Below are 23,414 nucleotides of genomic sequence, written 5' to 3' on the forward strand. Positions count from 1 at the left end.
AAGAGAAAACTGGGAAGCAGCTATGAATGAATGAGCCCAATAGTGGACAATGATTTGAGTTTAGAAGAGAATAATAACAATAATTAAAAACTTTTATGTGGACTTTTAAGACATATGAGCAATGAACTTGCTGAAGACAAGAAAGATAACAGACGACTTTCCTACAGTTTTCAGGTATAAATGTTTCACTGTCATTAGGATTTTCTCCTAACAAACCAAAGGAATTAAAAAAAGAAAAAAATAAAGTGATCCAAGGGAACAGTGTTGTATGGAGACAAACTGAGAGCAATGGATGTCCAATCTGGTGAAATATAATAGTCCATCAAGCCCTACAGAAGTTAACAACTTATTGCAGGCTATTGTGTATGAAGTTAACGATTTACCATGATCCCTATCTGTACAACTAAAAGCAGGACCGCAAGAGCGGTGTTTTGTGTGACTCCATCTGGGGTTCAAGTAAAAATGAACCAACCCTTATCAACTGGTGTCTTGATAACTTATCACTTGATAAAAGTGCAGTAGGTACTTGGCATATTACATGAGACAAGCTAAATACTACATACTGATGAAGAAATAAATACGCTTGCTCTGTGCAGTGCAAGACTTACCTTTTCTAGAAAATCATCGTATAGACAAACTGCCTCCCCCTTTGTTCGGGTGCTAAGAGGACTGAACACATACCAGATTCAAGCCCATCGTATACAGGGCAGCAGTACCATTTAAATCCTTCTAGTTTAATGTTGTATTAAATCTGACAACTGAAGAACTGTTAAATAAGCACAATTTAGTGCTACTGTAGTGATTCACAGTCATCCAAACAGAAACACAAAAGCTAAGTTTCACCGAGAGTTTTATATTCAAACATCTAATCCCAGTTGTTTACACTCAGGTAACTTTGTTTCTTAACTGACCATACAACACTGGCAGTGACAAGGTGATGCCACAGCGAACACATACCACTCTCTCCATCTATTAATGGGGTCCACAACTCAGTGCAATTAATCTGTGGAGCGCTGGAACACTGATGAAAGGCAACGATAGTCACATGACCACTGAGATGTTACTCTATGGAATGATTTATTCCAGTGGGATACCACAATTTTGATGATCCATCATTTTCCATCTAGACGTAAAATATCTGGAGAACTTTGATGAAGAGAATACCTCAAGTCATGGTCAGCTACTAAAAGCCTGATCAAGTACCTGCAAATTTATTTACAAACAGATCAGATCCCAGGAACTGGTCTAGGATAGTTAATTTAACAAGAACAGGGCTACATGGAGAAGCAAGTATTTGAACAACATTAACACCTACAAACAAACAGTACTTTTGAAAAGTAGATCTAACAACTATTTTATTCATAAATCAAACAACATTGCCATTTGACATTACCCTGCAGGAGTGGAATTTGTGAATTTGAAAAACTGTCACCACATGGGTATTGAAACTGTCAATTCTTACAGTACAAGGTCTGACTTAATGTATAAACGGCACAATTCTGCAACTACCAGCCACTGACTCCTGGCCCCTGTACTGCACAGCCAATGCAATTAAGTTCGATGTGCCGGCTCTGCCAGCTAAGGTGTCACCCAAGCACACATTTCTACGCTGCAGGACACAGCTGCATTTGTTCCATTATCCAGCCTCGTCTTTTGAACCATAACTGCCCTGCCTGGCACAAATGGTTCTCTAGTGATCATGGAGTTTAATCCAGGCTGTTTCCAGTACTGAGCCAGACTATTTATAGATAAGACAAATACTCAGCTGATTTTTGTCATTATTACAATACGGTATACTCTGCAACTTACGTATTTTCTTAGCAGGTAAAACATTGTCTTGGCTGTCCTGCCGAAGAATTCCAGTACATTTTGCATGTGCTATCACATTAGTACGTATGTTCACATACTAGATAACACCCACAGCTTCTAAAAACACATCTGCCTGCTCTGGCTTAAGTCAGAGAAAAATGATCTGAAAACATCAGTACAGTACGGTACAGGCATTGGGGCAAAACTAACAAAAAAAAAATTCTCAGTTATTTCAAAGCTTTTTGAAATACATCAAAGAACAAAATAACTATAAGAGACTTAAAGATTTCACTAAATTTTAAAATTATTTTCACTTTGCTTTCAAGTGTGAAACCATTAAGAAAACCTGTGTAAGTACTGTTGCTTCTGTAAAGCAGTATTATAAAGCAACATTTTATGACAGAATCTCTGGAGTCTCAGATTCATCTGTTCATTGAATCGCTCCTCAAAACTCATTTAATGTATATGTCATCTTAAATTAGCTGAATCACAAATCTTAGAAGAAAAGTTTTATGTGAGAGACATTCCAATATGCTTAGGTCTAAATGATTATTTGACTTTGCATCTGTAATCTGGCATCTGTATTCCTGCAGAGCCACCTAATCAGTTCTTGATACAATTTTGTCACAGAAAAAGAAGAAATGAACACAGACAATTTCATTTAAAAAAAAAAGTTACATTAGAAGAGCATTAAGGCTGTGCCTTAACAGTATGATTCTGGAAATATGTAGTTAAAAAGGAAATGTTCCTCATGCGGCATCTTTCTCTACAGCAATACTGAAACACTGAAATGCCACTGCCAGGACATCAAAATTGGAGCTATATGACCAAAGCTAGCCTATTATGTACAGATATAAGCCTACTAAGTCAGTAGAATTGCAGAATCCTGTATCATAACTGAATAAAACAAGGAAAAATTTGTTAGTACTGAAACCAAGCCATTCTTTTATCTGTTCTTTCATTTAAGTTAAGGACTATGGATGTACTTCTCCATGCAGTGCTTGATAAAAACTACTTGTAGATTGCAAGCAAAGGATCCCTGATAGTATTTTGATCACAGATAAAATACTACAGTCATATTATTAGTACCTTTGAAACATTTCATGTTTTATTTAAACCATTTACTATTTCAAGTTTGCATGTATGAGCAAATTGTAAGTACAGGTGAGCACATCTCATCTAGCATCACTTCTTGCAACCTGTGTAGCAAAGCTGGTGATAATTCTGAGCACTGTAAAATAGAATGGGCAAAGAATTGGCAAAGTTTCAGAAAGCTAACATTAGACATTTGTATGTTTATAAAATACATTTCAGTGAGCCACTGCCTTTTTTTCTTATTCCTTTTTTTTTTTTTTAAATTTATTTTGTTTTTCCCTAAGGTCTACAGACAGTTCAATGCTGAATCAAATTTCCAGCCTGCTTGAAGAGTCCATAACTTAACATCAGTGATGACAGTATTGACATAAAGAGTTTGTCCCTTCTAGTGCCTCGTACTTGGTATCTGCTTTTACAATCAAATCAACCCACTGCAGGTAAAATCTAACTTAAAAACCATTGCAATGAAATATCCTTAAAAGCAAATATAACCACAAGAGCAAATATAACCGAAAAATTTGATGTCCGAGTGACTTAAAAATTCTGCAATAAGAAGGATATGAGTATGTTCATGGCTGCAGGTGGGGATAAAAGAGATGACATCTGAAAGTCGTCTTCTCCCTTTTTTCCAATGACCACAGAAAAAAATTGCTATAATATCTGACATATTATTAATTCATAAAAGCAGGAAAAGCTGAACTGACCTTGGAGGAGAGCTTGGGCATCTTTACCAAGGTGAAGATCTAACCAGCCATTCTCCCTACTATGTAACACGAAAGTCATGCAGCAGCATTTCCTCCCCATGCAAAGCGGTTGTTAATATTCCCACATCACCCAAATAGAAAGCTGCTGATTCCTGATCTCCCACTTTTAACATTGGTACCTTTGTGTCTTTCAACATTTCGCTTGACCTCTTGGTCTTATAGTTTGATTATTTGTAACATATATAAGGGTAGCTATGTGGCGTTAACATTTGTACAGCTCTTTGGAAACGTAAATCACTGGAGAAGTGTTAAGTATTACTAAGACAAGCAGTGCCTGACCTCTTCTGGCTATCATGAAGGCCAGTTGCTGCAGGGGAAATTCTCATCTTAATGCAGGTAGGCCTGCAAGCGTGATTTTCATTTACATCAGTACGAATTGTGCATCTATAAATACATTAATATATCCAGCACTGTGTCCTTCAGAAGGAATGAAAAAACTCTGCATAAATTATTCAAAATTACCTAGATAAAAAGTGACCGTATTGCAGTAAGGTAAGGTTTAAACTGTCTGGAGCAAAACAAACGATGTTATAAATTACAGAGCCATCACCTCTTTAAAATGCTATCTCAATTATGGAATTATTTCATATTGTGTTAAACAACACATTTCTCTTAATGAACTGCCAGTCTCTGTTCATGTTAATCTTTTTCTCTGCACATTAATATTTTTGTTCTGACTTATGATGAATTCTTTCTTCTTTAATCCACACCGTTTTCCAGTTATCCTTTAATTTTCACATAGCTGATTATTTCCTGTCTAAAATAAATCTGCATAACTATTAACACATTAATGAAATTAAAATTATTTTAAAATTTGGCATAATTTTCTCACTATATAATACAGTATGTTCTCTTAAATAAGGAAACATTAAACAAAACCACAATCAGACCAAAAAAGCAAAGATGCAGAGGACTATGGGATCAACCAGGATGGCTATATTCGAAAACTTTACCATGACCCCGTAACTGTCGTATCAGAAACAAGTAAAGAAACTTCAGAACAACAAAGTTTTAAAGAAAGTTCAATATTTTAAATACAGGGGCTTGTAGCCACAGTAGCCAAAAGCCTAAGGCTATAAAAGCAGCAAGATGTGTAGGAAGAGAAAATGTTCTCATATAAAAATGATAGGACAACATAGTCACGTGACTGAATAAGGCTTGTTTTCAATTAAAAAACCCCTTGCCGTTACTGCCCAAGTTTTAAATACATTTACAGGTTCATTTGAATGGATGGATCTCTCCTGTATAGACAGCAGATCACAGTTCTCCATGGTTTTTGTGCAATTATCACTTAACAGCCTGGTTGACACTTAGGTGGGGAACACAAGAGAATGAAAAAAATCATGATTGTGGTAATAATGCAAGATCACAGTCAGCATTGAGCCAGCTGCAGTACAGATGACATCTAAATCCCATGTTGTTCTTAAGTACAAAACACTGAAACAGATTTTTCATCACAGTTGTTTTAATGGTGTCATAACCAACTTCCTTTATTGCCCTTAATGGATAATTAAGATGCTTTCTTCCTATTTAAGGGCTCAATATAACTCTAACTTGTAACAATGGGAAACTGGATTGAACCCTAAGTAATCTGAGATGTGTTTAACAGGGGACCCATCTAGTGAGTCACACTGATCCCCAGCTCCTTAGTGTTTAAAAAGAAAAAAATTTTTAAAAATTTTCCTTATCAGCCAATAATCCTACAGAGTGCTTCTCAGTGGGAAGGGCTTAAGTTACAGCATCTACTTTAGTAATAGCTGAAAAGGCTGGTATATTTAACGAATTTTAATTTCAACTGTTAAAAAGCAATCAGTGAAGATGACACGGCCAAAAATTCAGTGTGTGGCTCTACTTTTTTTGCTATTATTTTATTTACTATTAGTAGAGAGAAGTTAAAGTCTTAGTTGAACAAAACTGAACGTCACAGTTTTTGTGAAGTGCTGTCTCCAGATAGTAAACCTGTGTCAAATCTATTCTTCCCCCATCGGCTATCAAACCCAATTTCTGTCCGTAAGGTATTTTTCCTGCCTCAGTTCTCACGATGGTAATTTTTATTTATATTTACCCGATACCTCAATAAAACCATCAGATCTATGAAGCAAATTAGACTGATGTCCAAAATGGGAACGACAAACCAAATAGGTATAAGAAGCAAGAAGCATCTGCAACAGCACTAGACCACAGAGTCTCCTACATCTTCACCTCTAAAACAATGCACAGAGGAATTCTTCAGCCCAAATGCCAGAAATCAAATCTACCCCTTTGCACTGCTGTCACTTGAGATTTCCTGCCACCTACACATCTCCTCTCCCTCTTCACCACAGATGTCTTCTGGGCAAGATGAGAGAAGGTCACAAGCACAGCCCGTGACGTCCTTGCTCCTGGGAGGGGAGAGGAAGGAGGCTATTCCCTGAACAGCAGCCAGTTATACTGTTAGAAACTGAGAAGGAACATCTGGGGGTGGAGGGAAAGCCTATCATCCTGGGAAAGCAACTAACACAGCAGTCTGCCACGGGTCTCTGGGTCCACAGCACCCACAGCATTCACAGCCTATGACTTCAATCCTTCCTCCAAGAGAAAGGATTTGAAGGTCCCCAAGCTACCTATCAGCTCCGCTCCTGAGCTTTGGCCTCCCTTTCCCTGGATCTAGAAAGCAATGGGATCCAGGCAAGGGCTTTTTTCACTGACTCGGTAGCGTGCGTTCGAGGTTATGCCAGGACAAATGCACACAGTCTGCTCTGCTGCTCCAGGCCTCCACCCCAGCTGCCACCGTGAACAGCATTATCAGCTTCTGCTCTCAACGGAAAATGCTGTATTTACAGTTAATCACAGAAATAACTGTCTTTTATAAAGACCTGCAAGCTAACTCAAGTTTGAGCTGTTCAGGTTTCACTTTCCAGGGTCCCACTTCCTTTTTTGGAAGTTACTCACAACATTGTCACTGAAGTCATCTTCATTTCTTGATATTTAATACAAATAGAGCCCTCAAAGCAACCCATTACTGACCTTCCTGGGGAGTACACGAACAAATTTTTCAGATTTCAAAGGCTGTTATCAGGGGGGAACAGGCTGCACCCGGGGTAACAGCAACCTCCCACAGGAATACGGGAAAGAAATGCCTCTTTCTCTCTCTGTTCAATTCAGACAGGGTGTTAGTGGGGTCTGTGGACCTACGTTTAGGGTAAGCTGATTCCCTTTATCCGTGGCAGCCTCTGACAACAAAAATCCAGACAGCTTCCATCATTTCCACAGCCCCGACAAGGCCTGCTGTTGAGGCAGCAGGCGCCCGCCGCGGGTCAGCCGCCTCAGGAGTGACCCAGGCCGCCGCTACAGCTCCCCCCGCATGGCAGGCGGCTGCAGCGCCACGGCCCGCTGCTCCTCAAGCTCCCCTGAAGCCAAGAAGATCAGGGGTAGCCAGCCTACATTACTGGAGACACTCTCGGAGGAGTTCTGCAAACAATGTCATCAAGCATCGCCGACAATATAAAGTACCAGCTCTTCAGGCACCGTGACAGCTCCTTATACCGGCATCTTCAAGAATTGATACTCTGTGGAGCATTTACACAGAAAAACATTGCAGTTATCCATGCAAGCAAACTTTTATGCTATCCAACCTTTCATATGAATCTTATATGGTACATTATAAAGAAGTCCTTATGGGATTCTTACTGTGAAAAAAGAGCTATTTTTTTTTCAAGTTGTCAACATAGCTTTAATCATTTCAACAGTAAACTATACAGCAACAGTCTTGTCCCTCATGACATATCCCCAACATGCTCCCCACAGAAAAATCTATATGGAAATTCATGGAAACATTCTCTTTAAAACTCAGCTGCAGTTTTAAACTGCAACTCCATTGAGTATAATTCTCTTTATTACAAACCTCAAGCCTCTCTGCTCCTGCTATCTATTATTAATCATCCTGTATATCTAGAAGGATGCATGGTTCAATCACACTTACTTGATTCTTTTTTTTACTACATCATAGAGCTCTATATTAACAAAACTCTGAAAGCTTAAGGCAGGACTTCCACCACAATGCAGACCTCCTGCAGCTCCTTACTCATCCAAGGAGATCCCCAAAGACAATAAAGAGGGGACAGGAAAAGCTTCAGGGTCAGTGTTACTTTGGAGAGTAAAGCAAAGACATTTCCATGATGATTCTCATGCTGTTTTTCTCTCCAAAGACCACTCCCACAGACGAGAAAGAGCAACTCTCTGACTGCAGGAACAAGCACTAATGCACTAAGTTCCTGATGCTCTTTCTCACTCACCTTGCAACACTAGAATTGGTTGTGGTGTTACCACAGTTTGAAAATTTTGTTACAGGACAAAAATCAGGGCAGAGAACAGGAGGGGAGAGGAAATGTCTATCCAAGTGTTGTTAATAATAATAATACTAATAATAATAATAATAAGCAGCAGCAGCAAGTTTTCCTATCCTTGCAAATCATAGTCAAGCTAACAATACCTTCTAGACATGCTGTTTCATACTTGGAAATCATATTTTGCATTTCTGCCTCTCAGGTACCTGCATAGTCATAGTCATACACTGTGTCTTGGAGCCATGGCATAGTGAGAAGGTCAGTGTACATAATAAAAAGAATGGCACCACAATTAAAAGATGTGACTACACCGGAGGTCCTTGCACTTACGATAACTGCACAATCCAAAATAGAGACCAAACAGGTCTTCAAACTTCTCATCCACCCACTTTGTGCAGTTCACTTCTATTGCAGGTGCCTGCAGGGAAGTTTCACAAACAAGCAATCCCCTGAAATACAATCCCCAGCAGCAAATTGATCAGCTCACGATAAAGCAGGACAAGGGCCCTACTAGTAATTTGGCCAGTTTCTCTCACAGCCTCAGAAGCGCTACCACTGCTCACATGCTAGTCAAGTTTAAATGTTTTGTTCTCTACACCCGTGCCCTGAGGATTTTCTCAATGCATTGAAACGTGATGTCAATATGCCTACCCTCAAAAGCTATGTAAATGTTTTACCCAGAAATTTCTAATAACAGGTATAACTATGTATTTTTCAACCCAGAAAGCACAAAATTATTCTAACTAAAGGATGTGTAAGAGTAACCTTCCTATGTACCACTATCTCTTGGTAACCTTCTCTTAGATACTGGGAGACTGCAGAGCTAGTAATTTCATTACAGAAGGCAACCCCATGGATCAAACATGATTTACCTTAATTAAAACTGGCAAACACTTTCTTCACATGTACACAAATGACTTCCAAGCAGACTCGCTCCATCATTTTCCCAGGGATGGTGGTTGACCAACCTGCAGTACCCCAGACCTTCCTTCTTGCCCTTCTTGAAAATGGGTACATTAACCTTTCTGCAGTCATTGGGGACCTCCCCCAAACTACACAGTCTTTCAAAGATGATAGAGAGCAGCCTGACAATGACATCAGTCAGCTTTCCCAGTACCCTCAGGAGGCCTCCTGCCTGGACCCATGAACTTGCATGGGCCAAGATTTCTCAGAAGATCCCTAACTCAATTCTCTTCCACTCACCCCCTTCCTCCCTGAACCTCATTTCTGAGAACAAAGGCCTGTGAGATCTTATTCATGAAGACTAAGACAAGGAAGTCATGGAGCACCTCAGCCTTATCAGAGTCTGCTGTGACAAAATCACCTGCCCCACTTAGCACCAGGCCTACATTTTCCACAACCACCTATTGCTTCTCTCCCTCATGCTCTTCCAGCATCTTACCTTTCCCTCCTCAACAACCTGTTGTTGCCCACCTCCTCCTTCACCTCAACATTTTCCTCCCAGACGCCTTAATCTCCTCACAGAGCTTCTGTTGCTACCATCTAAATCCTTCCAACACCCCTTCTGCCTGTGGCCATTCAGAAGCACCCTCATGCAGAGTTAAAGATAATATGCCTGGCAGAGCTTAGCTGTTCCTCCGGTATTTTCATCTATATTTGCTCCTACAGTCTTTGGTACGTATTTCTTAGAGGTTCAAAGTGACATTTTGAAAATAAGGGATCACTGAAATGACATATGGCACTGGTTATAATATGAACACAATTCATATTATATGAACATATATCATATGTTCAATATGAACACAAATCACATATTTGCTTAGATAACTATTTTGCTTAGATTAGTAACCACCTGATCGCAACTAACTCTTGAAAAAAAGATATTCTTAGTGTTTGATCTTTGAGTTCATGCTCCTATCCACTGCTGTACAGCCATTTAACATTGTTTATGGTTAAGATAAATTTATTCTAGAAACATATCTTGCCTTTAAAACTGTGTAATGACTTTCCTAAATAAAGGCTCAAAGTTTTTTTTTTAAGCTGATACGCATCCAAAAGCCAAATAAATGCATCTCTATACAGTGCAAAGAAAAGTTAAAATGAAGAAATTACTAACCAAAGGCTAAGGAACAGCTATGGAGCCCAGGCTGTGTGGTAATTAGCATTAAGCACAAGGCTCTATTCATTTAAGTTTGTAATTGCTTATGGTGTTACTCATTAAAGGTTTATAATACTTCATTTCTACTCAAGACAGACATATGTGCGGGGGAAAATAAACAAATCCATAGACAGCCAAATTCACACCACAGGATCAAAAATAATTCTTGCACTTCATTTCGTAAGGAGAATTTCTAATATACTTTTAATTTCCTCTGGAATTTTAATTAGATTGAAAAAAAGAATGCAGGAATGGAGTTCAAGGACTATTTTTCATAGCGACAATTATTCAAGGTGCAGTCTCCCCTATTATATCTTCTCAAGAAAGCCATTTTTTATAGCTCATCCATTTTTAATTTGATAAAGCCTCTATGTTCTGTTCTCCCTTTTCATTTGACTGCTGAGTCTTCTCATAAATGTTCATTTCCTAGCAGCTATAGCACAATGAACAGAAAAGCAAACCACCGTTCATCCGAACAAAAGACACTCCCACACACTGGAGTATCTATGTCTGGGAGCCCTGCTGTAGAAAAACACATGCCCACGGTTATTCAAAGATTCCACTTCAGCCGCAGTGCAATGCACTGGCAGGCATGAATAGCCTTTCTTTTACCTTGTTTATTCAAGAACTATGACCCACTACAGCCTGCTTTTAAGTATTTGATATCCTACAGTGAGGAGATTAAATAAGCCTGACGCCAAATGAAAAACTTTGGCCATGCTGTTGATTTTTTGTGAACTTATGAAACCAAAATGTGAAGGTCTTGTCCTTAGAGACTAAAAGGCCTTTGCTCTTGGATTTTATGTTTATTGTGCTAGCAAAGTCAATCCCATCTCTGACAGAAACTGATTTCTTGATAGGTTCTCTCCTGCCTTGAGTGCATTTGAAAGCAAAACACCCATGTCTCTAATTTCCATACTGCTCCTCATGTAATTAATCAAATATGCAATCTAAACTGACTTCCTTTCCAAACGCATTATTGCGAATTAGTCATTCTTGGGAGAAAAACATAAAAAAAACCAGGACTGTATTTTACATGTTGTTTAAGAGGAGTCTTTCATACTGGGAAGGTGGAAGATGGGCTATAATAATACAATGTTTAAATAAGTAAATATGCACGGGGGTGCACACAGCACACCCGTGTGCTCTCATTTCTCATGCCTCCAGTGAAAGGGGTCATGACCCTTCAGACTTTAGCCTCATCACTTCTAATTTTTCATCTTGGTTCTCAGAAGAGAAATTTAACCCATCTGGTTTTCAATTTTACGAGGTCATGAGCCATGAAAGAAAATCTAGTTTAAAAAAAAAATGGAGATACATAATCTTCTCTCAGTGTGTGAGAGTAGATTATGCAGATGGTTTCTGTTAGGTCAGGACAAACCTACAAGAGAAAAAAAATGCTCTCCACAATATTACTTATTCATATGTCTATTACTGGCTATTTCTTTTTGGTTGTACTTATATATCTCTAGTCTCTCTCTCAAAGTAATACACAATGGTCAACCTTAAATTCCCGCCAACACAAAGCTGGGAAAATTCTGCCTTTGATGTCATCACCGGGATATTTAGCCTAGTGCCGCAATGAGGCAGTAATTTCATTAAAGTGATAGTTACATTTCCTGCTACAGCAGGGTGAAAACACCCTTACCTCTGCTCTATGGCAACATCAGGCAATACAACCAGAGAGAGGTCAACCTACGTCTGAGCCGGACATTTCATTGATCAGTTCACACCTCCGGCAAGGCATTTAACAGTGCTGGTGAAAGTGCAGCTGAAAAGTTTGCAGCCTCCCTCTCCCCAGCCACAAAAGCCACAGAGCTTCAGCAACACCCCAACCCTCCCCACCCCCCCCAAAAAAAACCTCCACACCATATAAAACATTTGTAAGATCATCTACAGAGTTTTCAGTATCCACCAAAGCTACAGCACCATCATCACAATTTCTTGAAGGACTTCTAATGTGGGGATACTTGGAAGTCAGATAAATTCATAGTGTTTTATACATATAAATGATACAACGAAACTAGTCATCTCAAACAGCACAGCACCTTCAACAGAGGACTAACTCATATTTCACTACAAAAACACTTAATGATTCACCTGTTTCATGTATTTAAGAGATGAAATCTCATAGTAAAATGCAACATGCAAGAATGCTTTTTTTAAGCATATCTTTAAAATACTTCTGGCATCTTCCAAGTTTTGAAAAACAGCAACAGAAAATGGTATGTAAAACCAGATAATAATTTTTTCTAATACTATTTCTCTAATTGCCTTACAATCCAAAGGCCAATCAAGTTCTTGCGGACTGTGTCCACCTGAAGTCCTGTTCCCTTCTCCAGCATAGCAAATACACACTGAGCTGTTAATTGCAGTAACGCTAATTAAAACACAAAAAAACATGACTACATTAACAGTGAAATTGCCAATTAGCACATAAGGCTCCCTTCATTACTGCTGCTGCGTGAAATGTGAAGCCTGATGTGGATAGCAGTCATAAAAATAAAAGACGCTTTTAAAAAGCCGATAGGTCACATTTTCAGCTTACTTCAGAAGTTCTGCTGGAATCAGTAGCTGAGAAGTTGACCTACAGGAAAGAAAGAAATTCCTACAACATTTTGTAAAAACCACTAAAGAAAAATACTGCCATTTTCCACATCTGCATTCACAATGGTTTTCAGAGGAAAGAGTATTTGCCCAGTGTAGCCACTAGACAGTATTAAAAAAAATTTTTTTAAAAAGGCTAACATTTCAGTGGACAATTTCCCCTGACTTTATACTGCACATAAGGCTTCCCCATAACGGACTAATGGATACTGAAAGCAGTCCAGGTGGTCCTAGTTTCTTTTATTCTTTAGAAGGAATATTTATTCTTGTGTCCTTCAGCCTCTTTCAATGACCATTTTATGAAAGTTAATCCAGATCTGCACAACCCTACAGCTGCTTCCAAAAAGTGATTGTGCTCTTCCTCAGGTGTCTGTATTTCCTCAGGTGTCTCTCTTTTTTTTTTTTCTTTTCTTTTTAAAGGTTTTGAATTCTAATTCAGAGGTCTCATGGTAAATAAAATTGAAATACTTTCAGCATTATCTTCCTTCTGAGAACTGGAGTATATATTTGTTTTTCACTTGCTCCCTTTTAATCAAGCATTTTGTTGACCATAATCAATTTCTTCGCTCAGGAGAAAAATGTGCAATTATCTACAATGAAGAAGGTGTGTCTAAGGAATAGGGTGGGGGGAAAAGAAATCAATGGAACCATCTGTCTGACATTCCTACAACATTATAAGAGACTTGTAATTAACTGCTTGCCTACCAAAGTCTGCCAGCTTTAACTCCCCCGTGTCACTGATCAGAAGATTCTGTGGTTTCAGGTCCCTGTGCAAAATGTAACGCTGGTGGATGTAAGACAGTCCTCGCAGCAACTGAAATAAAAATAACTGAAAAAGAGGGGGACAAAAAATGACCTCTGTTAATATTTTGCATATAACCACAGGTGATTTCTTTACAATATGCAGGGTGCTTGCATATTGTGGTAACATTGTGTCAGAATTCCTCCCAAACTGCCGTAATTCCCACCCAAATTTAACACAACGAAATTTTCATCTAAAAAATATGTACTTTGCAAGGACTAACCCCAGCTTCCAAGCCCTACTATATCATAGATTCAATTTGCCTGTTTTAAAAAGAACAAGAACAATACAACCATGTGCAGAAGGCTCAATTTCTACCAAATTATAATTATACTCCATTTACCCATATGGCCTTAGAGATTAGGTGGTAGCCTGAAGACAGATGTGTATCTTCACTAATTATAGGAAACAACAGAACAGGGTGGATAGGGATGGGGAGATAAGGCTGGGGGATGGGACACTGGAGCTAAAACAAAGAAGAAATTAATAGTATAACAATAATGCCTGTGTACCCAAGGAAATCTGCAAGTATGATAGGTTTTCTCCTTCAAAGTTTTTTTTAATGGGAGTTGCTTATGTATTTTTCATTAGGAAACAGTAATTCTTACTGAACCTAAAGATGACTTTTGAAACCTACTTATAATAGTCTTTAAGGTAAATTTACATAGGAACCTACCTCATCCCCCATTTTAACCCTTCACTGGACTCTACAAATGCTTTCCCTAGAGCTAAACATAGATATTGTGTATTTTTATAATTTACAATTATGAACAAAGAGCTGTATGATGGAGATCTTTTGTCCTCCCCTTTTCATCTCCTCTCCCATCATTCTTCTGCATTCTTATTGGCACCTGCTGTGAAAGGCTGTAAGCACTACCCTCATGGATTTTGTCAATACAAAGGGTGAATAATCGTTTCCCAGGAGTTTTCTTTGCAGTTTTGAAAAATCTCTCCTAATATACAGACCCCTCCTATTGCCTGTTTCCAAATGGGAACACAACAAGCCTTTCCAAAGCCAAACATGGAGGATTCAAGAGTGGATATGGACCTTATGCCTCACAGCTCAGCGGCCGGTGAAACGTGCTCTCTCGGAAGATGTGGAAACCACACCAAAGATTTGGGAAAAGTCAACCCAGGCACATGAGAATTTCTAATTAACTTGCAACACAAGCATCCTATTTAGTGACTGCTGAAGTGAGGAGACATAAAAAGGGTTACAAAATCTGATTATAGAAGAGAATAAAGGCTGACACGAAAGAAACAGAAATGTCATGTTACTGAAGTTTAAATGAATTTAATTGCATTTCATTTTTTCCCCGAGTGCAGACACAATACACTGTATGTTTAGCTATTTAGCCAGGGCACAAAGAGCCATATCAATCACCTTCTTGCCAGGGCTGGGTCTAACAATGTGCTGAGGAAACCTAAGAGCAAAATACAGAAACAAAAGAATAGCAGGAAAGTCATAAGGAACATGCACATTCCTTTTTGAATTGTGGTTAAAATGGAACTCATGGTACACAAAAACTATTTTAATAAGGGCAGGAAGCAGAAACTGCTTTCAGTATAGCTGTAAAATAGAAATTAAATTCTACTAAATGACTTCAAAATAATTTTTTTTAATAAAAAGATAGGGAAAATATCCAGTTTGCTAGGCTAAATCAATGGTATTTAACTTCAAACATTATTTTTAAATATGCAAAGAAATTTTAATTATCATGTTATCTTACAGCACTGTAATCTTTATAACTCAAAATATATTTATTAATGTGGGCTTTCATTTGGCTTTAATGCAAAGAGTCAAGTGATCTGACACGACATGCTAAGCAAAAGACCCAACAATTTCACAGCTGAACAGAATAAACGTCTACTCTTGAGGACAGCTTTAGAACAAAGTTTGATTCAAAGCTTGCAGACCTGCTGTACTCATCAAGTACTTCCACAAAATCAATTAATTCACTCACATACACTGTATCAACTGCTTCCTCCATGAAGGAAGATCATGAAAGAGAAGGGGAAAAAAATCTCCCTGAATTCGTTACAGGATAAACTCAGCCATTGTTTTGTTGCTTTCTCTTTTCCTCTTCACCTTTGTTTTTATTTGGTAATATTAAATTTGAAAAGATTTAAGTGAAAACACAAGCCTAATGCACGGCAGTAGAGCGTTCTGTAAACCACAGGCCCTTTGGGATTGTTTGGAAAGAGAGAACAGTAAAAGAGGCTCTCCATTCCCAACAATTCCCCACTCCACAAAAAGAAAAGACGAATTGGAAAGAACTGTTTCTGATGCCTCAGGAAACACTTCTGCCTCCTCACAGTCAAGCTTCCTCCCCCGTCTTTGAGGAAAGCCCGCTCCAAGAAACCCGCTCCCCTTCAAGACTATCTGCGTTACCTCCACAAGGACGGAAATGAATGCGAGATGAGGTACCATCACCTCCTATCCATATACCCGATCTGAAATCGGCATACCACCTATCGTGGTCATACTCTGATCTTACTCAATCCTTCCTCCACCTTGCTCAATTCTGATCACTATGAAACCTCAGCCTGGGGCTTCTGCCCCGGTTTTGAACAAGCAACTGAACTGCCACTTCTCCAACGCCACGGGATGGCAGCCCTGTGGACCAGAGGACAAGTCTGAAAGGAGTCAATGGCAAATTCCATATGCATTTCAATGGATTGGTTGTGAGGGTAGAAACAATACGGATTCGTGGTTCTTGAGCTTTTATGTTAGTAATTTTAATTTTTGCATCGTCATACACAAGGCTGTATAAGTGTCAACCTGTAATAAACAAACAAAGACATCACTCGTGTACAAGTTTGTAGCTTATTAGTAAGAACAGAGGTTTTGGTGTTACAATGAAAGACTCACAAAATCATAGAATCATAGAATCATTAAGGTTGGAAAAGACCTCCAAGATCATCGAGTCCAACCGTCAACCCAACACCACCATGCTCACTAAACCATGTTCCTAAGCGCCTCATCTACACGTCTTTTAAATACTTCCAGGGATGGTGACTCAATCACTTCCCTGAAAGACAGAAAACAGGAATGGTATGTGTCTCTAGAAGTCAGGTTTTCAGCAAGGCTTAACATTAGGAAGCTCAACACTTTACATTCAGACCAAAAAAGATTTAATACTTGTGCTTCAGGCCTTGTTTATTTATTATAGCCATGAAAAAAATATCTTTTTTCCCCAAACAGTTATGCAGCTCTCACTTTAATAAGCAACATATTTTAATGAAGAATTTTCACTGTCAGTGAGAAAAATGCATGCAGGTTAAAGCTAATTTGGAGTTTACGGATTGTGGTATTAAAAGAATATTAGCAGTTCTTAAAACTTACAAGAGAAAGCCCTCAACTCCACAAAAAGGTTAGCACCTACGTAGTCTTTCAAGTCTAGCCACTGGATAGCCACTTGAGCAACATGCAACATTTGACCAAATGCCTGTTTAAACCAATTACATTTTCTGAGAGACTTGCCAGCTGCCTGGATGAACAGCTCGGCTTTCATGGTGTTTTTCATGAGCCTGGGTGAGTGTACAACCTAGACCATTACAGGCACACATCTAACAGCTGCAAGATAGCTCATGTGCAGCAGAATGCTTTACTATCTTGTCAGCCTCTGAACATCATACAGGATTTTGAGCTCTTCTCATCCAAATGAGCTTATAAGCTAAACACTGACACAGGCCATCCAAAACACATCTAACGGGTGGAACTGATGGGAGTTAACACTTTCTGACTTAGGTTCAGAAAGCTCTGGCGAGTCCAATGATAAAGGAGGATGCTCATGCACAGGTGATCTGTGTAGAAGTGCTCAGATGACATAGTTGCTCTCCATTCCCAGAGATGGTAGAGAGTTTCTGGTAAAGGATACTGGGGTAAGTAAAAAGCAGAAAGAAATTCACAACATGCCCAGAGAGATTCTCCAGAAAATGTACCATTTCCACACAGTGTCTGCTGAGGCATCAGGGACCCCAATGACAAGAAGGATGCTGCCCAAGAGAACAGACTAATGAGGCCTGTCGGGGGCTTTTTTAAGTCAGGAACTGTCTTTCCCTGATGGCACAGAGGAATTTCTGAATGGTTTCCTGCATTTGAGCTTCCTCACCACATGTTGTATTGTGGGAATAAAGGACCTGGCCCTAGATACAGAAGTAGAAAGCTATATGGAACCTTTTAGTCTATAGGAGATGCACAAAACTCTTGGCTCTGCCCCTCTATAGCAAGAAACTGCAAATGGAGCTGAGGCAACCTGGACCAGGAGTTCACATCAGTTCAGAAGAAAGCTGAAAGCAAGATTGGATTAATGTGCTGGTCCTTTAGCAAGTTCATATTGCTGTATTAGCATAGTTACTTTTGAAAAGTAATACACAATACTGCACAAGCTTTATTATCACTCATCACTGATAACACAAATGCTCCTGCTTGCTCTATGTACCAAAGCACACCAGCTGGGTATCATGTAATCATCTGAATTCCCTTGTGTGTATTCAGCATCAATCGATATAATATTCACTCTTAATAGCCCAAGAAAGAAACCCAACCCAGGACACCTAACCTCATACTTGCAACCAGTGTACTTCTCCCTATCATGCAGAGGATATTACAGGCTTCTGTGAATTATTGGCTATTTACAAAGGCAAAAGGAGGTAATAAATCCTCACAGTACTATCTCACAGCCTTGGAAATAAACACAACCAAGCACAATGCTCAGTTATGTTTCAGTTTACTACATTGTTTGGGAGTTTTAGACCTACTTGTTTTAAACCATTGACATAAGAAAAACTACCTGGTAATATGTATTATCACAGAAGCAATGAGAAATGTCTCTGTGTGACTTCTGCTAGCATGTCAAAAGCTCATCAAGCACAATCTTTTTTATCACTGTTGGTTGCTATTCATTTTTTCTCCTCCCAACCAGGATAGTACCCACGAGATAAAATCCAACTTTTCACTTCTAACAATGTCCTGAACTTTTTAGGTCAAAGCTTTATAGACTTTTTGGCTTAAATTGTCAGAAGAAGAAATTCCAGGAACAAAGTGTTGACTTGCAATGAATTTGCATCCCTAGGAATAAAGGATCCTATCTGAATAAAAAATTGTTAGCCATTTGAATCAGCGTGATTTTCATGATCATAATAAGTTTTATCTCAATAAAAGGTTTTCCTCTCTAACCTCCCTGGAACCAACTGAGTTTCAAAGAATTTTAAAATAATTCTCTCCAAAACGCATTTATAAGGGCTTCTAGCTTGCTCCTGCATTCCTTACACGAGAGTCTTACCAAAGCCAGTGTCACACAGAAATGCATGCAATACAGCCACTGGGAATGCACATTGTGTCATTACTTTAAAAAAAGATACTAAAACTGCAGTTTTTTGCACTTATTTGCAGCAGAATTGCAAAGGAAAGAGATTGGAAAGTGTTAATTTGCTAACTTCTAGTCTCTTTGATGTTCTTTTAATCATTTTTTTGTCCCCTCTGGGTACTACTACAGTCATTTGCAATGAGGAAGGTGTGCTTAATTAACTAAGTATGAAGACACTCCCTTAAGATCAGTCATAGTCATCTGCTAATGTTTAATAAGTGGAAGACTCTCTCAGATTTTTTCTTCTGAATGGCAAAAGTAAAAATAAATTAAATTAAATTAAATCTCCTTTTCTACCATTCATCATGCTGAACTAGGTCAGGGTGGCAATTGGTGCCTCACCAATTTTCAAGACACTGGAAAAAGTGTTTTCTTCATCCCTACAATATCTTCATGGTTTTTGTCGTGTGTGAACCATGCAGATCATACAAACAATAAATTACACACACACACACTCCTTTCAGTTTGGAGTTGCACATATTTCTCACTGCAGTAAATATAAAAGTGACATTCTTCTAGCATGAATTTTAACACACTGATAAAAATTCTGCGTTTACTGTTCACAGTTGTGCATATTATCAAATCATTACTTTAAGTGACAAGACTGACATAAAGTAGAGTGAAATGCTGATGCCATATTTAATGTCTGATAACTAAAAAGTCTAATTTAAATAATCAATTCTCAATGCCATGTGTAAAAGACAACCTTAATTTGGCATAACATTATTCTGTCTGCTGCACACCTGCTTGTTCACTGAATGAGAAATGAAAAACAGCAACTTCTCAACCACATTAAACAGCATCACTTCCTACTTAGCATATCTGTTAAAATATATTTTTAATTCAACTCTACATCAGCAGCATCACTAATTTCAGTGAGTAGGAGAGAGATTTCAAAAGCATGACATTAGTTTTATTTGCTTCCAGTAACGACTGATAAAATTAAAAGGACCACCATAGTATGTATTCACCTTAGAGTAAAAGAGTGTTTTCTCCAAACTCCCGTGAGTCAGTATGATAGGTGAAACAAGACATGAAAATTCATCATAGCTGGATGTATTATCATGGTTTAATTGCCCAATTCCTGTGTACCTAAATCTACGGCAGTCAACCTTTTGGTCAGACACCTCTAGTTACACACAGGCGCTCACATGCCATAGCTTCCCCTACATCACGTAATCACACATTTGTCACATATGGATGCAGGACTGGCCATGTGGTTCAATGCACGTCTCCCACAAAAAAGGGGGCCACAAACCTCTTGTCCACACCACAGATGTTTGTACAATCACACAATGGAAAGAAAACAGAAGCACACCAGGGAGGCCTACATCAATAACGCAACTGTAATCTAAAAACCAAAGCATTTTTAGCATACTTTTCGATACTATGCTTTACTAACAAGCATAGTTTTTTATATCTTACTAATAACGACTGGAGCTAATGCTCAGCAAGAGCCAGTACGCAATGCTCTGCTACCGCCAAAGTTCAAGCAGCTGCACTTCAAATGCAGTAAGCGTCACATGGATGGAATACAGGAGTTGCCTAATCCTTCCATGTTCTGAATGCTTCCCTACCCTTTGTGCTTCAGATTATTCTAAAGCTGTAATCAGTTCAATGATACATATTTATGTTTACAGAAGACATCAGATGACAACTACACTATGGCTTTGACTCAGATTATTAATTTTCACATTAGTCATTAAATGCCAAAATTATTCATCTGACAAAAACAGATTCAACTTTAAAAACTGCAACCATTAGTTAAGGACAATCACAGTACTGCAGTATGGAGAGGAATAAATGAATACCGCAAGTGATTAAGTGCCAGAGATTTCTGATAACATCAGATAATGTTCACTATATTTCAACATTTTCAATTCAACATGTGCTTCATCTTGTTTAGGAGGCCAGTATTAAAACCTTGGTTTAATAAATCCAATATTTTTATCATATTTGATTTGAGTTTTTTGTTAATTTTTTTTAACTTAAAGTGCTATAAAGTTGACTGGTCTCTTCTAGAGCATTTAGCACAGAAAAATGTTGCAGCATCCCATTATGTTTCAACAATTCCTATTAATTACCTTTCTTTTAAACTATTTATGTAGAAGTTTTAAGACTGAAACTAGTTACAGTTTTTTGCTGAAACTTAAGCATATTTTTTACAAAGATTATTGGGCTGTCCTAGGAAACTTAATAGCCAAATTCCACTCCACACTTTGCCACCTACCTTACACGTGACCTTGACAGTCAACTATTTTCTCTGACTCGGTATTACAGTGATAAAATACATTTTTAAAGGTCGGGGTGGGGATAGCGCTTAGTTGGTTGAGGTTTTGCTTCAAAAATACCTATCAATTATGCATAGAAGACTGCTGTGCCCTGCTTCCTAGGAGCAAGGAAGGCCCAGAATTGAGATGGGTAAGAGCTGAAGTCTTGAAGGCTCCTGGGAGAAGGCTGAATATTCCTGTTCCCTGCATGCGAACAAGAGAGTCTACCTATTTCTTATCACTTTTTGGCCCTGGGAAGAGAAAAGCTGCCCAGGGAGAAGAACAAATCAGAGCAGCAATATTAGATGGAATAAGAACAAACTGGAAATTCCTTCTCCCTCTTGTCACAGTAGACGATAGGAGCCTTCCAAGCTGCCTGAAGTAAAAGATATCGGAGAGTGATTAAGAGACAGAGACGGTTTATGTCTGGTTGACAACCCTGTTGTCATTCAGGCTGGTGTTGCACGGATTGAGGAATAGTTGGTCAGAGGCAAGTAGCTTCTTATTTTGTCAAAGATGTTTTTTTGAAGTCAAACGCTCACACAAATCAATATTACCTCTAACACTGCAAGTAGAGGAAAAAAGGCAGAGAGAAAAAACTGAGGATGCTTTTCCCAAAAGACGACAGCTATTTCAATGCAGCATCACTAATTAAAAAGCAAATCAGCTTTCATTAATAGATTTATTTCTAAGGCAGGAATGCAAACAAGCAATGCAGGCATGACAGATGCAAGCCTGAGCTCCACTTGTTCCACCAGTAACAGGAGTTACAGAAAACGGACTCAACTATAAAATAAATGCATCAAAACATAAAGATTAATTTACTTGCATTACTGGGAATGTAATAATATGGAGGAAAAGATGCAGTTAAAATAAAGATGATATTTCAAAGGTTAAAAGAAGATAAGAACAGTTACATTTTCACAGGACATGCTGAAATGTACAAAAAAAGATACTTAAAAATTAAATTATGAATTTACAGAACAAGAACCATTTATGGAGAGCTGCAAACTTGGCTCAGGAGAACCAAGAAGGTAAGTCAAAAGGCTGGTGGAGATGGCCCTGTACCAGACAGAAAGAAGCACAAACAAGAATGAAGATCATGATTAAAAAATCACTGGCAGAGTCAGTTAGCTGCTCTGACCATTAGAGTTCCCGCTGTAGGAAGCAATCCAGATGTTTCAACTGAGAGTCCAAGAAGTATGAACTACCTCTAAAGGCAGCAACAGCTGTGGGAAAGAAAGCCAGGAGTAAAGATTTCAGTAGTGCAGGCCAGGAGGAACAGCATAGGGAGAGTCAGGAGCAAGTCTTGCACCTCAGTTCGCCACAGCCGTGTTTTGGAGTTTGGCAAGTGCCGTGCGGTATACACCTATAAATCAACTCTTAGCTCCAACCATGTACAAGGCTGCAGCAGTAGCTTCCAACAGAAACATAATTATATGTGGGGCCATGTACTTAAGATTTATTGCTTGCCTTCAGTTTTGGAAAAACTGACAAAGACGTTTTCAAAACTGGAGGAGAGAAGATGAGGGTGTGCCTACTAAACAGGGACTTCCTAACCGATTACCTTTTCTCTCCTCATCTCTAACTATAATACCGTACACAGTATATTAATATATAGTTATAATTAAACGGTAGATATGCAGGCTTATTAGTTACCAAAGATGTATACAGTTGTGTATTTGGACCTAACAGCGTTTGGAGAATCTATGGATTGAACCAACTGCTTTCTCCCAATTTCCCTTCTATCTGGTAAAGATGTTGCAGGTACCTAACCACATTTATGTCACCAGGATACTTAGTTTAACATTCTTAGGGATAGGTATTTTAAAAACAACTTTAGATAATAACATCTCAGCCTCACACACAAATTCTTTGAAGGGTTTTAAACCTGATGTTATTTGTAAGACTTGGGCCTCCACACATGAATTACAAAATTCTGAAATGTGTGAACACATACATACCACTAAAAATGCTAAACCTAATACTTTGGGAAGCAGTATTTTTTGTTTGCTTAAACACACCGTCCCAAGACTCCTACAACTGCCAACTGAGACATTCTTCTTTATAATTCCACATACTTATAATACTCTGCTTACTCTTTATTTCAAATATTTAAGTGACAGCTAATAGCCTATTTGAAACCACAAAGAAAGGCAATGTCAAACACAACACCCAAGGGGATAGCAATACATGTGCCCATCTAAGTAATTTGGATTTCATTCTATTTACGATTCTTCATCTAACAGTA

General features: G+C 38.6%; 1 protein-coding gene across 2 annotated transcripts in view; it reads right to left on the reverse strand.

Moving 5' to 3' along the window:
- The window catches only part of CDK14 (cyclin dependent kinase 14), a 330,096-nt gene that overhangs the window by 149,989 nt on the left and 156,693 nt on the right, over window positions 1-23,414 (reverse strand). For both annotated transcript variants that reach the window (XM_075143809.1, XM_075143808.1), the window contains one exon: window positions 13,425-13,548. In XM_075143809.1, coding sequence (XP_074999910.1) covers window positions 13,425-13,548 — 124 coding nt within the window. The remainder of the gene's footprint in view (window positions 1-13,424; window positions 13,549-23,414) is intronic.

Source organism: Calonectris borealis, chromosome 2 (assembly GCF_964195595.1).
Source record: "Calonectris borealis chromosome 2, bCalBor7.hap1.2, whole genome shotgun sequence".
Taxonomy (NCBI): Eukaryota; Metazoa; Chordata; class Aves; order Procellariiformes; family Procellariidae; genus Calonectris; species Calonectris borealis.